This window comes from Ursus arctos, unplaced genomic scaffold (assembly GCF_023065955.2).
Source record: "Ursus arctos isolate Adak ecotype North America unplaced genomic scaffold, UrsArc2.0 scaffold_9, whole genome shotgun sequence".
Lineage (NCBI taxonomy): Eukaryota > Metazoa > Chordata > Mammalia > Carnivora > Ursidae > Ursus > Ursus arctos.
The window spans coordinates 58580375-58596647 of NW_026623111.1; the positions used below are offsets into that span (position 1 = coordinate 58580375).

At 43.6% G+C, this 16273-nt stretch overlaps 1 protein-coding gene across 2 annotated transcripts in view; it reads right to left on the reverse strand.

Annotated features, from left to right (window-relative positions):
* The window catches only part of SCARB2 (scavenger receptor class B member 2), a 76857-nt gene that overhangs the window by 34742 nt on the left and 25842 nt on the right, over window positions 1-16273 (reverse strand). For both annotated transcript variants that reach the window (XM_026509933.4, XM_044388165.3), the window contains exons 3-4: window positions 9269-9416; window positions 8004-8192 (exon numbers count right to left, since the gene is read on the reverse strand). In XM_026509933.4, coding sequence (XP_026365718.1) covers window positions 8004-8192; window positions 9269-9416 — 337 coding nt within the window. The remainder of the gene's footprint in view (window positions 1-8003; window positions 8193-9268; window positions 9417-16273) is intronic.

Below are 16273 nucleotides of genomic sequence, written 5' to 3' on the forward strand. Positions count from 1 at the left end.
TGGGTGGACTCATCCAATCAGTGGAAGGTTTTAAAAACAAAATCCAAGGTTTGCCGGACAAAAAGGAATTCTCAATTCTGCAATATAAAAATCCTGCCCGAGTTTCTAGCCTGCCCGCCTGTCTTACGGATTTCAGACTGGCCACTTGCTGCCTCCACCATTGCATAAACCAATTCCTTAATACGTATAAATTTCTCAGATAGATACTACAGATACAGATATAGATATAGATCTCCTACTGATTCTGTTTTTCTGGAGAAATCTAATTGATACAGTAACTGATAAACTTAAGCTTCATGAAACTATCCTAGTTGTGAGTAACTGCTACCTAAGACTGAACCAGGAACACAGTGACTATTTGACTAAATACCATATTAGTCGTATTATTACTTTATGGTTTTAAAAAACAGGAGCCCAATTAAATAATAGGCAAAGGATTTGAAGACACCTTTCTCCAAAATATTCAAATGGCCAACAAGTACATGAAAGATGCTCAACATCATCAGTCTTCAGAGAAATGCAAATCAAAGCCATGATACTATTTCACACCTACCACGATGGTGATAAAAGAAAAAAAAGGAAAATGGGGCGCCTGGGTGGTGCTGTCGGTTAAGCATCCAACTCTTGGTTTCGGCTCAGGTCGTGATCTCAGGGTTGTGAGTTTGAGCCCCGTGTGGGCTCCGCACTCAGTGTGGAGTCTGCTTGAGATTCTCTCTCCCTCTCCCTCTGCCCCTCCCATTCGTGCTCCCTCTCTAAAATAAATAGATCTTTAAAAAAAAGGAAAATAATAAGCATTGTTGAGGATGTGGAGAAACAAGCCTTCACGCACTGCTGATGGGAATGGAAAATGGTGCAGGTGCTGTGGAAAACAGTTTGGTGGTTTCTCAGAAAGTCAAACAGAATTACCATATGAACCAAAATTCCACTCCTCTCTATATACCCAAGAGAATTCCATTCCAAGGTATAGGGCCAACGTCCACACAAAAACTTGTACACAAATGTTCAGGGCAGCTTTATTCATAATAGCCAAAGAGTAGAAACCACCCAAACACCCACCAACTGATGAACAGATACAGCATGGTCCATCCATACAACAGAATACGACTCGGCCACCAGATGAACCAAGTGCTGATACACGCCACCACATGGATGACCCCGGCAAGCATTATGCTAAATAACACAAGTCAGACAAAGGTCATCTATTGAATGATTCCATTTATAGACATGTCCAACGTGCATATGAATATTCAACCACCAGAGAGGGTTCAACTCAGAGGCAGTGCCTTGGCCCCCATTTGTGGAATGAGCATGTATGCTGAATTTTTTAATATTATTTTTTGCCTAACAAAACCAAGCTCCAGTCCCAAATGCCCTTCCTCTCTGGCTCTGAGGAAGCTCCCACACAGAGTGCTGACTCTTCTCCTCCCTCAGCCTGGGCCAGCCTGGCCTCTCCTGCCCAGCACCGGAGGTCCCAGCACCCCAAAGGGGCAGAGAGAGGTTGGGCAGGTAAGTGTGGGGGGGACTACTTATGTTCTGTCTCAAACAAAAAGTATAATCTTACTTTTCTTCCCAAAAGCAAAAAGAAAACCAAAAAAGACACAAACCTTTAAACTATTAAAAAATTTCCACAGATTCACAGGCAAATCCATAGAGACAGAAAGTAGATTAGAGGAAGGGGAGAAAAGGAAGTGACTACTGAGTACGTGTTTTTTGGGGGAGGATGATGAAAATGTTCTAAAATTACATAGTGGTGGTGGCTGCACAATCTTGTGCTAAATTGTACACTTTAAAATGGTGAATTTTATGATAAGTGAATTATATCTTAATTACATACAGAAAATAAGAAAGCATAAGTCCAAGGCTGGGACCCTATTATGCATTAGCTGCAACAGAAGAAAGTGGTATTAATATAGTCCCGCTTTCAAGTAAGCTTTCTTCACCTGCACATTTTGTCCAAGTTACGTTTTTTAAAAGTTTCATTTATTTATTTGAGAGAGAGCATGAGAGAGCACAAGCAGAGGGAGCGGCAGAAGGAGAGGGAGAAGCAGGCTCCCCGCTAAGCAGGGAGCCCGATGCAGGCTCGATCCCAGGACCCCAAAATCATGACCCGAGCTGAAGGCAGACGCTTAACCGACTAAGCCACCCAGGCGCCCCTCCAGCTTACACTTCTTAAGGGCACATACAGATAATCTGTATCCTTACAAATTCTTTATCTGTACGTAGAGCTTTTTGACGTCTGGGAAATAGCATGGGTCCTAGCTCCTCTGTAATAATAAAGTAGAAAGAGCTAACAATTATTGAGTATTTATAATATTCCTAACACTGATGTAAAATTGTAGTATGGATAATCTCATGAACTCCTCACCACATAAGATAGCGTGGTAGACAGAATAATGGCCCTCCAAATACGTCCATGTTCTAATCCCCCGAACCCACGAATCTGTTATCTAATGTGGCAACAAGGACTTTGTGGATGTGATTAAGTCAAGGATCTCGAGCTGGGGACATTCTCCTGAGCTACCTGCATGGATCCAAAGTAATCACAAGGGTTCTCACAAAGAGAGGCGGGAGTAGTAACTGAGATGACGAGCTGAGGTCAGCTGGGGAGACTGAGAGTGACGATGTTTCCCTGTTGGCCTTGACAATGGTGGGAGGGGCTGCAAGCCAAAGAAATGAAGGCTGCTCCCAGAAGCTGTAGAAGTCAGGGAGGCAGATTTCCCCTTAGAGGCTCCAGAAGGAACACAGCCCTGACTATACCCTGATTTTAAGACTACTGACATCTGGAACTGTAAGATAATAAATCGGTGTTGTTTCAAGCCCCTAAGTTTATGGCTCTTTGTTACAGCAGCAATGGGAAACTAATACAGGCAAGCACTATTTTACCCTCTTTCTATAGATGAGAAATCTGAAACAAAGAGCAGTTAAATAACTTGCCCAGATCACTCAGCCAGCAAATGCCAGCGCTAGGACTGAAGCCCAGCTATGTGACCGCACACCATAGACTGATGTGCGGCACTCATTCATCTATTAGCCAGCACTTCCTGAATGCCCACCATGTGTCTAGCACTGGAAACCAGCGAACAAAAGTACTGCCTTCCTGGTGCGTCCATTCCAATACTATTATTATAATTGCTCTCCCTCTTTTCAATGCTTATTATTACATGCTTACTATGTGACGGGCACTTTGTAGATAAGCTAAGAATAGGAAAATAACCAAAGACTGTTCTATTTCCATTGCTTTAAGCTATCTTTGGAGGTTTTTCACAGATACCTTTTTGGGTATTAACACAGATGCATTTTGCTGATGCATAGGACTAGTGTTCTCCTTTATTTTTAAAATAGGTTTCTCTTCTGATTACAGAAGTAATACATTTTTCTGATTATAAAAGTAATAAAGTCTCATTAGAAAATACAGAATGATGTATTTAAAAAGTGCCCAGGGGCACCTGGGTGGCTCAGTCGGTTATGCGTCTGCCTTCAGCTCAGGTCATGAGGGATCGAGCCCCATATCAGGGCTCAGTGGGAATCTGACTCTTCCTCTGCCCACAACCCCTCACCCTCTGCTCATGCTCTCTCTCTCAAATAATTAAATCAAATCTAAAATCTTTTTTTTAAGTGCCCATTATTTATCATTCTCTTAACCAATGGGAACTACTATTAGTACTTTAGTCTGTTTCTTTTCAGTCTCTTTTCTATATGAGATTTGTTTATTGAACTAAGATACATTATATATGTGTAATATATATACACACAATTTTTATACGTATATACAACTGTGCATGTATATATTTATACACACACACAAGTTTTTACTTAACATATTTCCCATGTTACCAAAAGTTCTTCATACGTGTAATTTAATGACTCCACAACATTATGCAGAAATAATTAATTATTCTATTATTGGATATTTAATTTTGATTTTTTTTTGGTACTACAAATAATGTTGTATGAATATCTTGATGCCTCAAAGCCTTGTCAGTACTTTTGTTTTCTACACAAGACCCATAAAAGTAAAATCACTAGAGAAAAGAACACCAACATGTTTAAGCTTTTTGATACATATTATCGAGCTGCCCAAGGTCGCCCAGCTGGAGACTGGTGGAAATAGCAGGGTAAATCAGTTTACCCTCCCCAAGTTACTTTTGTTAAGCTCTGCTCATTAGATGAACCAAAAAAGAAAAAGGTTTCTTATCCCTTTTTCTATATTCCCTGAGGTTGAACCCTTTTCTCATATCATTCAGATCCTTGCCTTAAAAACATTCATACCCTTTGTGAATTCTCTTCTCATGTGTTTTGCCTACTTTGGTTCTTCTTTCCACCAACTATGTCAATATATCAACTTGGTCCACATACATCAAGGTCACGTCGTGTTCCCCACATGAAGCTTTCCATGACTTTAAGATATGAGAAAGAACTCGTTTAGGAGAAGCAATGTTCACATTGCTACACCAACTTAGAGAAAATTCAAATACTCTACGTAAAAAATGCTGAACCACCAATTTTAAAAATGAATGGCTGCTATTTCCTAAACTCTCCATTTAACTCAGATATGGGCTAAGTCAAATAGAGAAGCATTTACATGTTTCACAGTAATTCAAAAAGGGTTCTCCCCAGCTGTTTTCTGCCCAAGAGTCACACATTGCATGTGAATGCTTCCCTGTCTCTTGCTAGAACATTTGTTACTTGGGGACAAGTGGGAATAAAGAGGTTTTACGTTATGACGGCAGGGACGTGCGCTGGATACAAAGAACGTATTACTGCAGGAGACGGAGAGGTGCCCTGAGCTGGGACTACCACAGTCCTACCCCTACTCTAACATAAGCATGATCCCCACCCCCACCCCCGAAGAACGGGCTGGACTGGCTGACCTCTCAAAGACACTTTCCAACAACTATAATTTAATACACCCACGAATCCACATTCAGTGGGAGGTGCTGGAACTCTCTTAGGTCACAGAGAACAGAGGCACCCTAAAATCAATGGGTAAAAATATGCTGATTGGCCCTGCAAAATGCAAATGAGAGCATCTGATATTTAACCAGGTCCCTTCTTCTCAGAAGTTCTGTGCCAATATCCTACATTCACTCATCCTGGTTGTTCTCACACTCTACCCCTTCCCATTAATTGTTTGGCTGTTTCGTCACTGGAGTCTTTGAAGGAAAAGTGCTCACTGGCATTCACCGAGATTTCTCTCTTCATCCTGTGTCTCAGAGCAGGTGGGGCAGGCATGCAAGCCTGGTGCATCTGAGGGCAATGCTCGCACAAGACCACCAGGATTCAGGAAAGATTTTCGGCCAGGCTCAGGCAGGGGCAGAGGAGTGGGTGCCAAGGGAGGTGTGCCCCCCACAGCCTATCCTGGTCTTTGAATGAATGGCGGCTCAAGTGTGAACTTCCATGCTATTGGTTAAAGAATCAGTATTTGACCAGAGCAGATGACAAACTGATCAGAAACACTGCCTTTTTACCAACAACACCACAGGAAGTTTATTTGGGTCCCAAATGGAAAGACATACTAGTCATTCATACGAATTCTGAGTCCTCTCTGGAGTCAGTCATGGGGGGAAAGAATAGCTCCTGAAATGCGTACTGAGATTTATAGTTTGCAAAGCATTTTTATGGACTTCTCACTTAGCCTTACAAAACAGCTTTGGAAGCATGGATACTTTTAGCCTCAAGTCACACATGATGAAACCGAGGTTCAGAAATAGCCCCACAGTTATCAAGTGAAAAAGTCAGAACGTAAATCCAGGCCCTTTGTTTCCAGGTCTTTTTCTTCTTTTTTTTTCTTTTTTTTTTTAAGATTTTATTTATTTATTTGACAGAGAGAGAGAACACAAACAAGGAAGCGGGAGAGGGAGAAGCAAGCTCCCTGCTGAGCAGGGAGCCCGACATGGGGCTCGATCCCAGGACCCTGGGATCATGCCCTGAGCCGAAGGCAGACGCTTAACGACTAAGCCACCCAGGCGCCCCTGTTTCCAGGTCTTATGCTCTATTCCTGGCTGTGGGAAATCCACTAAAAGTACTACTCTAACTGAGCAATGGGACAGGGCTTTTCACTAGTGGGGCCCTGTGGAGATACAGTGGTGTACGGAGTGGTAAAGGGCAAGGACAGAAAAAGGAAGAAATAAATAAATACATAAAACAAGACCTCCTTGCCTTGGAAAACAAAAATGCCAATTTCTTAACGAGCCCATAAATGTGGGTTACATTTTAAAAAGATATAAAAGGAACTTGGTTATAAGTCTGATGAAGTTAATGATGTAAAAACAAAACAAAAAAAAAATGAGCTATACAACGGAAGTTACCTAAAAAACACTGAGGTCTTCAGAATAGGGTCTACCTGGCAGGTGGATGGAAGCCCCTGGGACCCAAAGGGCCTTAAGGAAACTTTGTTGGGGCACCTGGGTAGCTCAGCTGGCTAAGCCTTTGACTCTTGATTTCAGCTCAGGCTGTGATCTCGGGGTTGTGAGATCCAAGCCCTGAGTTGGGTTCCATGCGGGCATGGAGCCTGCTTGGGAATCTCTTTCTCCCTGATATATATATAAATTTTTTTAAAAAAGTTTTGTTGGTTCTCTGTTGGAAGTTCTCCCAAAGTTTTTTCGAGAAGGGAGGTCTAGCTACAATTTAACAAGAAGTCAGTGCCTCCTCTGGTCTCACGGGAGCTGGGCTCCTATCAGATGGGGTCTCCTAGGGAGCATCTATCAAGTCTACTCCCCCACAGTGAAGGATTCAGGGTCAGCCCAGCCCTATTCCTAGGACCCCCACCTCATGTATATATCATGTTAAAAACTTTTTTACTATTTTGTCTGAATGGTGTCCAAGTTTTGTACACCCTCAGAGGCACAGGGGCAGTAGTATTACCATTTGCCATAGACACAAAGGAACACGCTAGGAGATGAAAGGGTAAGGATGAGATTCTTGAATAATGAGAACCAGAGAGTAACTACAAACTTAAAGATGAGGAAATTCATCACAGTCTCAGACCTCACCGTTCACCTAACACTCTCTTTCTTTCTTTCTTTTCTTTCTTTCTTTCTTTCTTTCAGATTTTTATTTATTCATTTGGGAGAGAGCAAATGAGAGCACGAGCAGGGGAGAGAGGCAGAGAGGGGAGAAGCAGACTCCCCGCTGAGCAGGGAGCCCAATGCAGGGCTTGATCCTAGGAGCCTGAGATCATGACCTGAGCTGAAGGCAGATGCTTAACCGACTGAGCCACCCAGGTGCCCCTAACACTTTCTTTTGAGTTTAAGTTTGTCATTACCAACCTCCCACTATCCATTTTACACAGGTTTTTGGTTTTGATTTTTGTTGGGCTTTTTGCTGGGGGGGAGATGGATCTTTAAAATTCCTTTTAATGTTAATGCATTCGAAACTCAGGCAGCAATAACATATGCTTTGAATAATAATTACTTGAAGGCTGAAATATTTTTATTTCAAGCCAAAGTGAATAAAGGAACCACAAGGAACTGCAAGGAACCACACAAAAATTCCACTTAAAAGCATAAGATATCACAGATGAGTGACACAGAGTTTCAAATCACCCAGTCTCTTTCTTGAATGACATGTCTGAAAACGTAACATGTAGCTACCACCCCAAATGGATTACATGTTCCTACTTAGTTTCTTATTTGTCTCTGTCAGGCTGATGCATGGGTTCAGCCCCTAAGTCATCAGCAGAGGCTTGGCCTTGATCACTGAAATTTATGACACTTGGAAAGATCGCACCTGATTAATGGCACAGTCACACTCTGCGTATTTTTCAAAGCTGCTCTCATTCAAAGTCAGTGCAGGTAGCATGTTGAAATTGGGGGAAAAGGATTCTTTTTCCTAAAAACTAAAACACTTTCTTATTTTTCACAGGCTCTACAAGACATCTAGAATTCCAGGCAGTTTTGGTCTTTTTCTGGAAGAAACCCAAAGTGAGGATGAAATCTGGCTTGGAGTGCTCGTCCACCCCCATCAGCTGAATAAAGAGGTTCTGAAAAGAAAAATCAACTTACCCCATAGTACAGGCCAAAATAGGGAGAGATCTCTGGTTTGAAAACGCTGATGAGGGACAAGATCTCATCTTTGTAGCCCCAGAGCAGTTCATCCACGGTGTGGGTCACAAAGAGCTTCTGCTGATAGGCCTTCAACAGGGCCTCGATGAGCTCCCGGAGGAAGTGGAGCTGGACCCATTCCATGGCAGTCTGAGAAGCACAGGCAAATTCAGATAGCAGAGTCCCCACCCCACTCTCCTACTGCCCCTTCGGCAAAGAGGGCTGGAAGCTTAAAAGTAAATGTTAAGCCTGAACAACTGCAAAATCAGCCAGAAAGATCCTCCCTGGCAGCGTGTGCAAGAACAAGACTCTTCAGTTTTTGTCCTTTCTCAGTATTACATTTTGTAAGTGTGAGCTTAGCCTTCCCATCTGCAGCTAGCTCTTGAGTTCTCACCACACTGCCAATGGAACGAGTAAAACTCTTGTAAAATACACTGGCATCTTCAGCCACAAGGTGGCGCCACTGCCCCTCTGATCCAAGCCAGAGGCTGGACCCTCAATTTTAAACCCTGCAGGCCTAGGCAGCAGGGCAAGGTCAAATCTAGGATCTAGTAATTTCTAAATCCTGGGTCCACCATGAGTGTCCAGCTGCATGTGTCGTTGTCACCCAGGAGTTAGAGTGGGAACCTCGGAGGGGGTTGCTGTAGGTGAACAGGAAAGTTTTCTGGGTCTTCTGCAGCTTTCTTAGATGGGATTGTCATTATAACTGAGCCCAGTGAAATCCTGCTAGACTGTAATCAGCACCCAGTCTCTGCTATTTGTTAAGGGAGGGAAAAGTCAGTATATATTTTGACAATTAAAAAATCTAAGATCAAAATCTAAACTAAGAAATGGTATGCAAATTCTGCTGCTGGGTTTTCTGAACCAAAACAAGGGGCACATAAAAAATTATTAGCTATCCACCCCACCCCTTCAAAAAAATCCCAGGGTCATATTTATTTGCACAAGAGCTGATCCTGAACACACAGCAAGAAATTGGGGGGGGGGGGGGAGGATCCTAAAATTTGCATTATGTCACCATTTGAAAAGATCTGGTTTGAAAAATCTCGGAAAAAAGTCTCAGATGAACTCTAAGGAAGGGAAGTGTAAAAATGTATTTATATTTTTATATATGTATATTTTTAACATAACTTAATAACTCCTAAATGTAAAACCCTAACAGCCTTAGCTTAGCTTTTTCCTTTCCTCTAAAATCCACAATAATTTTACTAAAAATGCCTACTTACCACCGCAGGAATATTTAATGTTCTAATTAAGTCAACTTTGGGGTCTCCAACAGATTGATTTCGTTCAAAAACATAGGCCTTGTTGCTAACAGCAGATATTGTCGTTCCATTATCTCCAAATTGAATATCTGCTTTGTTTCTAAGTTCCCTAAAAGAAAGAAAAGGATTCTGTTTGAAATCGGTACCACTTTAAAAAGCAATACTTGACCTTTCTCTTAGCATCAAAGTTTCTGATACAACATTCCCACTATAATTCTTTTTCGAGAGTGTCTGGAAATACCAACCCCCTAAACACCAGAGACTAAAGCAGAATGTGGGAAGGAAATAAGGCCTCGGATAGGATAGTCTTTTCAAAACACTGTCCTCTTCATTCTTTTTCCCTACAAAGGCAAGTGGGGGGTGGGGTGGGGAACACAACACACGACATGATAGTCCAGGGTCACCTTGACCAGGAAATCAAAGCCAATGAACTCTCTCCCGTGTTAGTTTGCTCCCGAAATATTTTCAAACTTTTCAGTCCATAGATTCAGTCTGAGTTTCAATTTATTTTCCGAAGTCTTTTTATTTCTAATTTGAATTCAGCTGAAAATTCATTTCACAAAATAAATGCCCAAGGCTTATTAGTAAATTAGAGGAGTTCGCTCCTGTTTTTGGTTTTGCTCAGTTTGGTTCAGGTTCATGCCCCCAGATAAGGTATTAAGTTCACAGAAAGTGCCTGGAGCCAGGGCCTCACCAGGGTGAAGGGGGGTGGGGGGGGGGGGTAGGTGAGTCACTTGTTTTGCATGCAAAATATAAGAGGTGCCAGAACACTCTGGAATGAAGGTAAATCATATCGCAATGCATTTTTAAAAATTAATGCAAAAATTAATGCAAAAACATTCACGATGAACAAAACATCAAAATTCTAAATAAAAACAGGATCTGATAGTTTGTTCATCCAATTAATGAATGTTGGTCCTGGCCCTGCCTGGACACTGGACAATTTTAGTGAAAACAGATGTCTGCTCTTTATCATTAAGCACCAAGCTACGCACAGTACATACGTATCTGACCCTGCCCGGCTCCTCAAAGGGTTTAACCCCACGATCTCATCTGATTTCACTTAGTCCTTACTGCAAGGCTGTGGCCCCGACGGAGCTAAGCGTTTCTGCCCCACTTTTACAGATGGGGACACAGGGCGCAGACGGGCATTAGAGGGCTCGGACCTTGAACCTAAGGCTTCTAACTCACACGCGCGGTGCTCTTCCCACGGCATCACATGGCCTCCCTTAACAGGTGCTTAATAAAAATGTGCAGGATGGAACCCATGATCGCCTCTAACAAATGCCAAACAGGAGAGAGAGACAAATCACACACTCTCCCAGTTCCAGGACTCAGCACTACCCCTGACGAAGGCTGCACGCAGCGCCAGCCGCCCTTCTCCTCCGCGCGGGGAGCCCTGTTCGCCTTCCTGGCCTGCACTGGGCAGCGGTGAGGGACCCAAGTCTGACCGGTTCCGTTCCCTCGGCCTCCGATGCTGAGCACAGAGCCGCAAGGCGGAAAAGCCAGTAGAAAGTCGGCTTCCTCTGGCAGGGGTGCACCTGTGATGTGAGGAGCCACGCGCCCCTGCGACTTGGGCCTTTAAAGGTGCCCTGGCCCCTGCCCCCGTCTTCCCAGCTGCCCCAACTACCCCTTGGATTCTGTAACCCACTATATAGCCTTCAAATAAATCCCCCTTTTATTTAAATTAACCAGAGGTCGTTTGTCTTGCTTGCCACCGAAGACCCGTATAGAGAAATCAGAGCGCAGTCTTTGGGCTAGATGAGAAAATGGAGATTCACGTACGGTAGGAGCCCAGGACTCAGTGTCAGAACCCGGTTTGGAATCCTGGTCACCTGACTCCACATCCAAGGTTTTCCTTGACTCTACACATAAGTGAGTGTAAAGATTTGTTCGAGCTGGAGGAGAAGAGGACCTTTCCAAGGCAAACTCCTGCCTGGGCCAAGGCTTCTGCCTACGGAGAGGGGCACCCCTCCCCCACTGGCTAGCTCCAGAGCCTCCAGCGGGGGAGGGGAGGGGAGGGGGATAGCCTCCTCTAGGTGTAGCTCTTTGTATTTGCGGCTCAGGACTCCAGGGTGGCCTGACTGACCACTAAGCAACGAGAAATAGAAAAAGTGACCCCAGGGTGAACACCAGCTTGCACTCAGAGAAAGCCGGGCCAAAGAACCAAGAGCTGGGATCCCCCCTCTAGGTTCAGAAGCCCAGGGATGAACTCTGCCAAGTTTTCTGACTAATGATGAAAACTGATAACCTTGCTAAGGCTTTTAACATTTTTTTCACTGAACCCAGACGTCAGGAACCTAGAGGCCTGAATGATCCCAAGCCTGGAGGCTGCTTCATTTATGTTTGTTTATATTTACTGACTCCGAAGATGGCTTTTTAAAATGTTTTCTTTATTGTTTACCCTGTAAGAACCTAACATTTTAAAGGCACATTGAGCAGGGAGGTTCCAATCACTTTAAGCCCTTGGTAACTTGACTTGGTTTCTCAATAAATTTCAAAAGGTCAAAGCCAAGAGTTCCCAAACCACAGAAATACTTAATTCCCTTGGCAGGCACAAAGGGACCATGTCAGGTCACTCACAGCTAACCACATGACTTCCCGCAGCCACCAGCCACCCTCAGGCATGACTGACATATGGCCTGTGTTCCAACTGAAGGAAGATAGTGCCACCCGCTGTCGGAAGGGGCCTCCCCCCTGTGCAGAGGCCAAGGGGAAGGATGGTGAGGGGGCTCCCTCTCAAAATAGCAACTGATGGAGGAAACCCAAAATGTTTCCCCTCCCAAGCCTCTTATCATCTCGCAACTGCAGGGAGGCCACTATGGAAGGAGAGGAATTTTAATTATAATACGAACTAGTCTGGTACCCAAATTTTCCCCACAGCCCCTCAACCAAAGTCAGCCGGAAGAAGGGTGGTCTCTCCTGAGGAACAGCAGACTGAGAGCAAGAAGTGAGAGATTACTGCTCTACAGATCCAAGAACAATAAAGAAATTTCCAGAAATAGAAACAAGAGGTAAAAAAAAAAAAAAAAAAAGACAAAGTAAATCTTATGCCTTCCTAGACAATTAAGGAACTGTACTTGAAGTGCCTGGTACTTAGTAGATGTTAATAAATCTTACTGATGTTCAAGGCCCCAGGACATCACAGGCTCAGATTATGGCCTATGATTTTGTTTTTTAAAGATTTTATTTATTTATTTGACAGAGAGAGAGAGAGAGCACAAGCAGGGGGGAGTGGCAGAGGCAGAAGAAGAAGCAGACTCCCTGCTGAGCAGGGAGCCTGATGCAGGACTGTTCCCAGGGCCCTGAGATCATGACCTGAGCTGAAGGCAGATGCTTAACTGACTGAGCCACCCTGGTGCCCCGGCTTACTGTTTTTTAATCACAGTGATGGCTCTAGACATTAATAAAAGGTTGAGGAAAATACAAGACTGATTTTAGAGATATTTCATTTAAAATCAGTTTGTGTTAAAACAGAGTTCTTACTTTTTAAAACAAAAATGTTTTTAAACTGCTGAATGATTATATAAAATCTCACCATCACAAAAGGCAAATAATAGCCTGAGATAAGGAAACCAAAACGAATAACTTTAATTAGCTGGAAAATTAACATCTACACAATATCTACTTCCACAGAGATGTTGGATAAATTAGCCACATACAGTACTGCCACATAATCCTCATCTTTCAGCCATTAGGTTCTCCACTCATCCCCTGTGCTCTGCTGAGAATTACTGTCAGAAGTCACAAGCACGCTGGGTGGAGCACGGGTGGAGAGCTGACTGCCAGGCTGTGCATTCGACCCTGGCTTCCTCATTGCTGGCTCTGTGACTCAGAAGCTACTCCTTGATTCTGTGCCTCAGTCTCCTCATCTGTAAAATGGAGATAATAACATGCCTTCCTTGTAGGGTTGTTGTGAGTATTAAATCCACGTAAGCTTGTAACCCAGTTAGAATCCTGCCTGGCACATACGAAGTGTTTAGGAAGCATTAGTTACTAATACCACGTGCAAGTGGGCTTGCACAAAGCTCCTGAGATGGAGAGATGTAAAGATCTGGCTCCTGTTTGCGAGAACTCCACAGTATAGCATGGGAGGACTGCCATACCAACACTATTTCACATGTGGAAAGTGCTCTGAAGCTGACTCAAGGCGCTAGCCAGATACCCAAAGGAGGGAGGGATGGCCCCTGGAATGGGAGTCCTGAGGTCAGCATCATGCAGCAGCTGGTTCTGGAAGGAGGGGAGGCTTCTCCCAGGTGGGAGAGGGGAGGGGCTTCCAAATAGAGGCAGAGAGAGGGCGAGGGCAGGCAGCACAGCATGAACATAAACCGTAGGATGTGTTTTGTAAATGGAGTTGGGAGAACACTGTGGTCCCGTGGACGAGGACGAGGACGCACTGCAGGGGAGCTTTAGGAAGAGCAGCCTGCAGCTCTGGGCCAGCCCGGCTGAACAGTCAGAGGCGAAGGGAAGTCACAGAGTGCACGGGCCTGCCAAGGAAGAAAGCGCAGAGCAAGGCAGGTGTCACAGGGGTTCAGAATGCAAGGCCTCTGGATGTGCCACTTGGGCATGCAGATTATTTTGTGCTGAAAGCAATCAAGGCCCAAACCACTCAGGAAGAAACTTTGACCTTCCCCTAACTGCCTAAAAGAATCTAGATAGAGAATCTGCTCCAGGAAGAGAGCTATCACCATAGATTCACATTAGAACATTAAGTAGGCATGGGAGACAGGGAGAAGTCTAACAAGGCCTGTTTGATCACAGTCCTCTATATCCCGTTGTTTCCAAGTGGCCTTGTAAACATTCAACCAAAAATGTCCTCTTTTTCATCTTCCTGCAAATTGCTTTCCTTCCTTTTGAAGTCCCAGATCCCACCATTTCCTCCTTAATTCAGGATGACATCTGTACCTTACTTTGCCTGACTGTCTGTGGAATCTCATGCTTACATGGATTTCTCGTGCGCATATAATTAAATTTTATTTTCTCCTGTTAATCTTTGTCTCATGTCAATTTAATTTGTAGACCAGCTAGAAGAACCTTGAAGGGTAGAGTAATATTTTCCATCCCCAACAGTGCTGAGTAGCACCTATATTTAACTTTCTGTTACCACTGCCCTGTCAACTAAGTGAAAGACTGAAAACCTAGAGCCCAAAGCAGTATACTGAGAAAAAGCTGGGGGTACGGGGCTGTCAGCAGGGAGAACACGGCCTGCATTTGTTGGGGGTGTGCAAGAAGCAGCTTCACTCCTGAAGATGGAGATGGTCCCCCATCCTTGAAGTGTTAACCTGACCCAACTGTCTCTTGTAGGTAAGTCAGCCAGGAATGCCATGTGTACTTAAAACTCACAAATACCTGGTCACCACCTTTTGTACAAGATAAGAAAGAGAAGGGGGCAGGAGGGATAATTTTCTATTTTTCTTACTTTCAAGCAGTTAAAGGATTTTTAAAAAACTAATTTATCTAAAGCCACTTGTGCTTCTATCCTGAGAAAAAAATGTGGTATCAGAGAAGAGTTTGAATCAGGTTTAGAAAAAGAGATAAGAATCTCTTATAATGAGACAATAACCATGGCATTTCTAAATTTTCTATCATCTCTTTGATATTAAAAAAAAAAAAAAAAAATACAGGGGCCCCTGGGTGGCTCAGTCAGCTAAACGCCTGCCTTTGGCTCAGGTCATGATCCCAGGGTCCTGGAATCAAGCCCCATGTCAGGCTCCCTGCTCAACGGGGAGCCTGCTTCTCCCTCGCCTCCCCACTTGTGGTCACTCTCTCTCTCTCTCAAATAAATAAAATCTTTTTAAAAAAATGTATACAGCTGGTCTTAGAGATGAGTAAAGGACCAAAGGGCTAACAGGACAAAAGTTTAAACAAAGTTCCTACTTTTGCTAAATTGTAAAGAGATAATTAGATCCCTAAGAAATTAAATGTAAAACAATAGAACTACAAGAAAATAGATTTGAAAATCAAACCTTTGAAAGGAATAGGACTTTTAAGGCTCAGAAATGGGGAGAATGGTCATTCCCTGTGGTAATCAAAGAATGAAATGAGAGCTGATCTACATGACCAAGAAGAAGAGAATTGTTAAACAAAGTGCTGTAATACATTCCCTCTAGCTCCTGAAGATTATCAACATTAAAATGTATTTGTATGATACTAAACCCAACAGGTTGAGTTAACAAATGCTGGACCCTTCTTCCCTAAGGAAATTCCGGTTAACCAGATTGATTTAGGAGCTTATTTTGCAGAAGTTGATTTATTACCAATAAGAGTAGCTGATACTGCTTGGAACAAATGGGGAAGAATTCTTGTAGTTGGGCAGAAAAGACCAAGAGTGAATGAAAGTAACCTCTGTGATGACACACCCTGAGATCTCCCCCTCACCGACACCCACCCTGCCCACTTACCGCTTATTATGCTTCCGCTGCCATTTAATGAACATGTAGCCCAGGAAGAGACATGATCCCTGAACGTGCACACACGCTCAGAAAGGAGGACACCTCCCGTCTCCCTGTATCCAATCAGCATATTCCATTCAACGTATATACCCCAGGACATTCTGACCCCTTATCCTTAAATACACACAACCCAAGCCCTCTGGGGAGGTGGATTTGAGGTCTGCCCTCCTCCTGTCTCTTCGTTTGGATGCCTCTCCGATAAACCCTTTCCTTGCTGCACATTCCACGTCTGAGCGACCGGCTTTCCTGCGTTTTGGGCATATGAACTTGGGTTCAGTTACACGACAAAGACATAACATGGGGAAATACCTACAGTGCAATATGAAGTGAGCAGGATATGCACATTATGTATATGTACATGCGTATCCTAGACAGATCTATAGTATGGTCACCACGTGAAAGTCAAACTCACTCATGGAAAAACGGCTGAGAAGATACTCACTAAAATATTAGCATTGATTATCTTGAGACAGTGAAACCATGGATAACAGCAGTTTGTCCGATTTTACTTTAC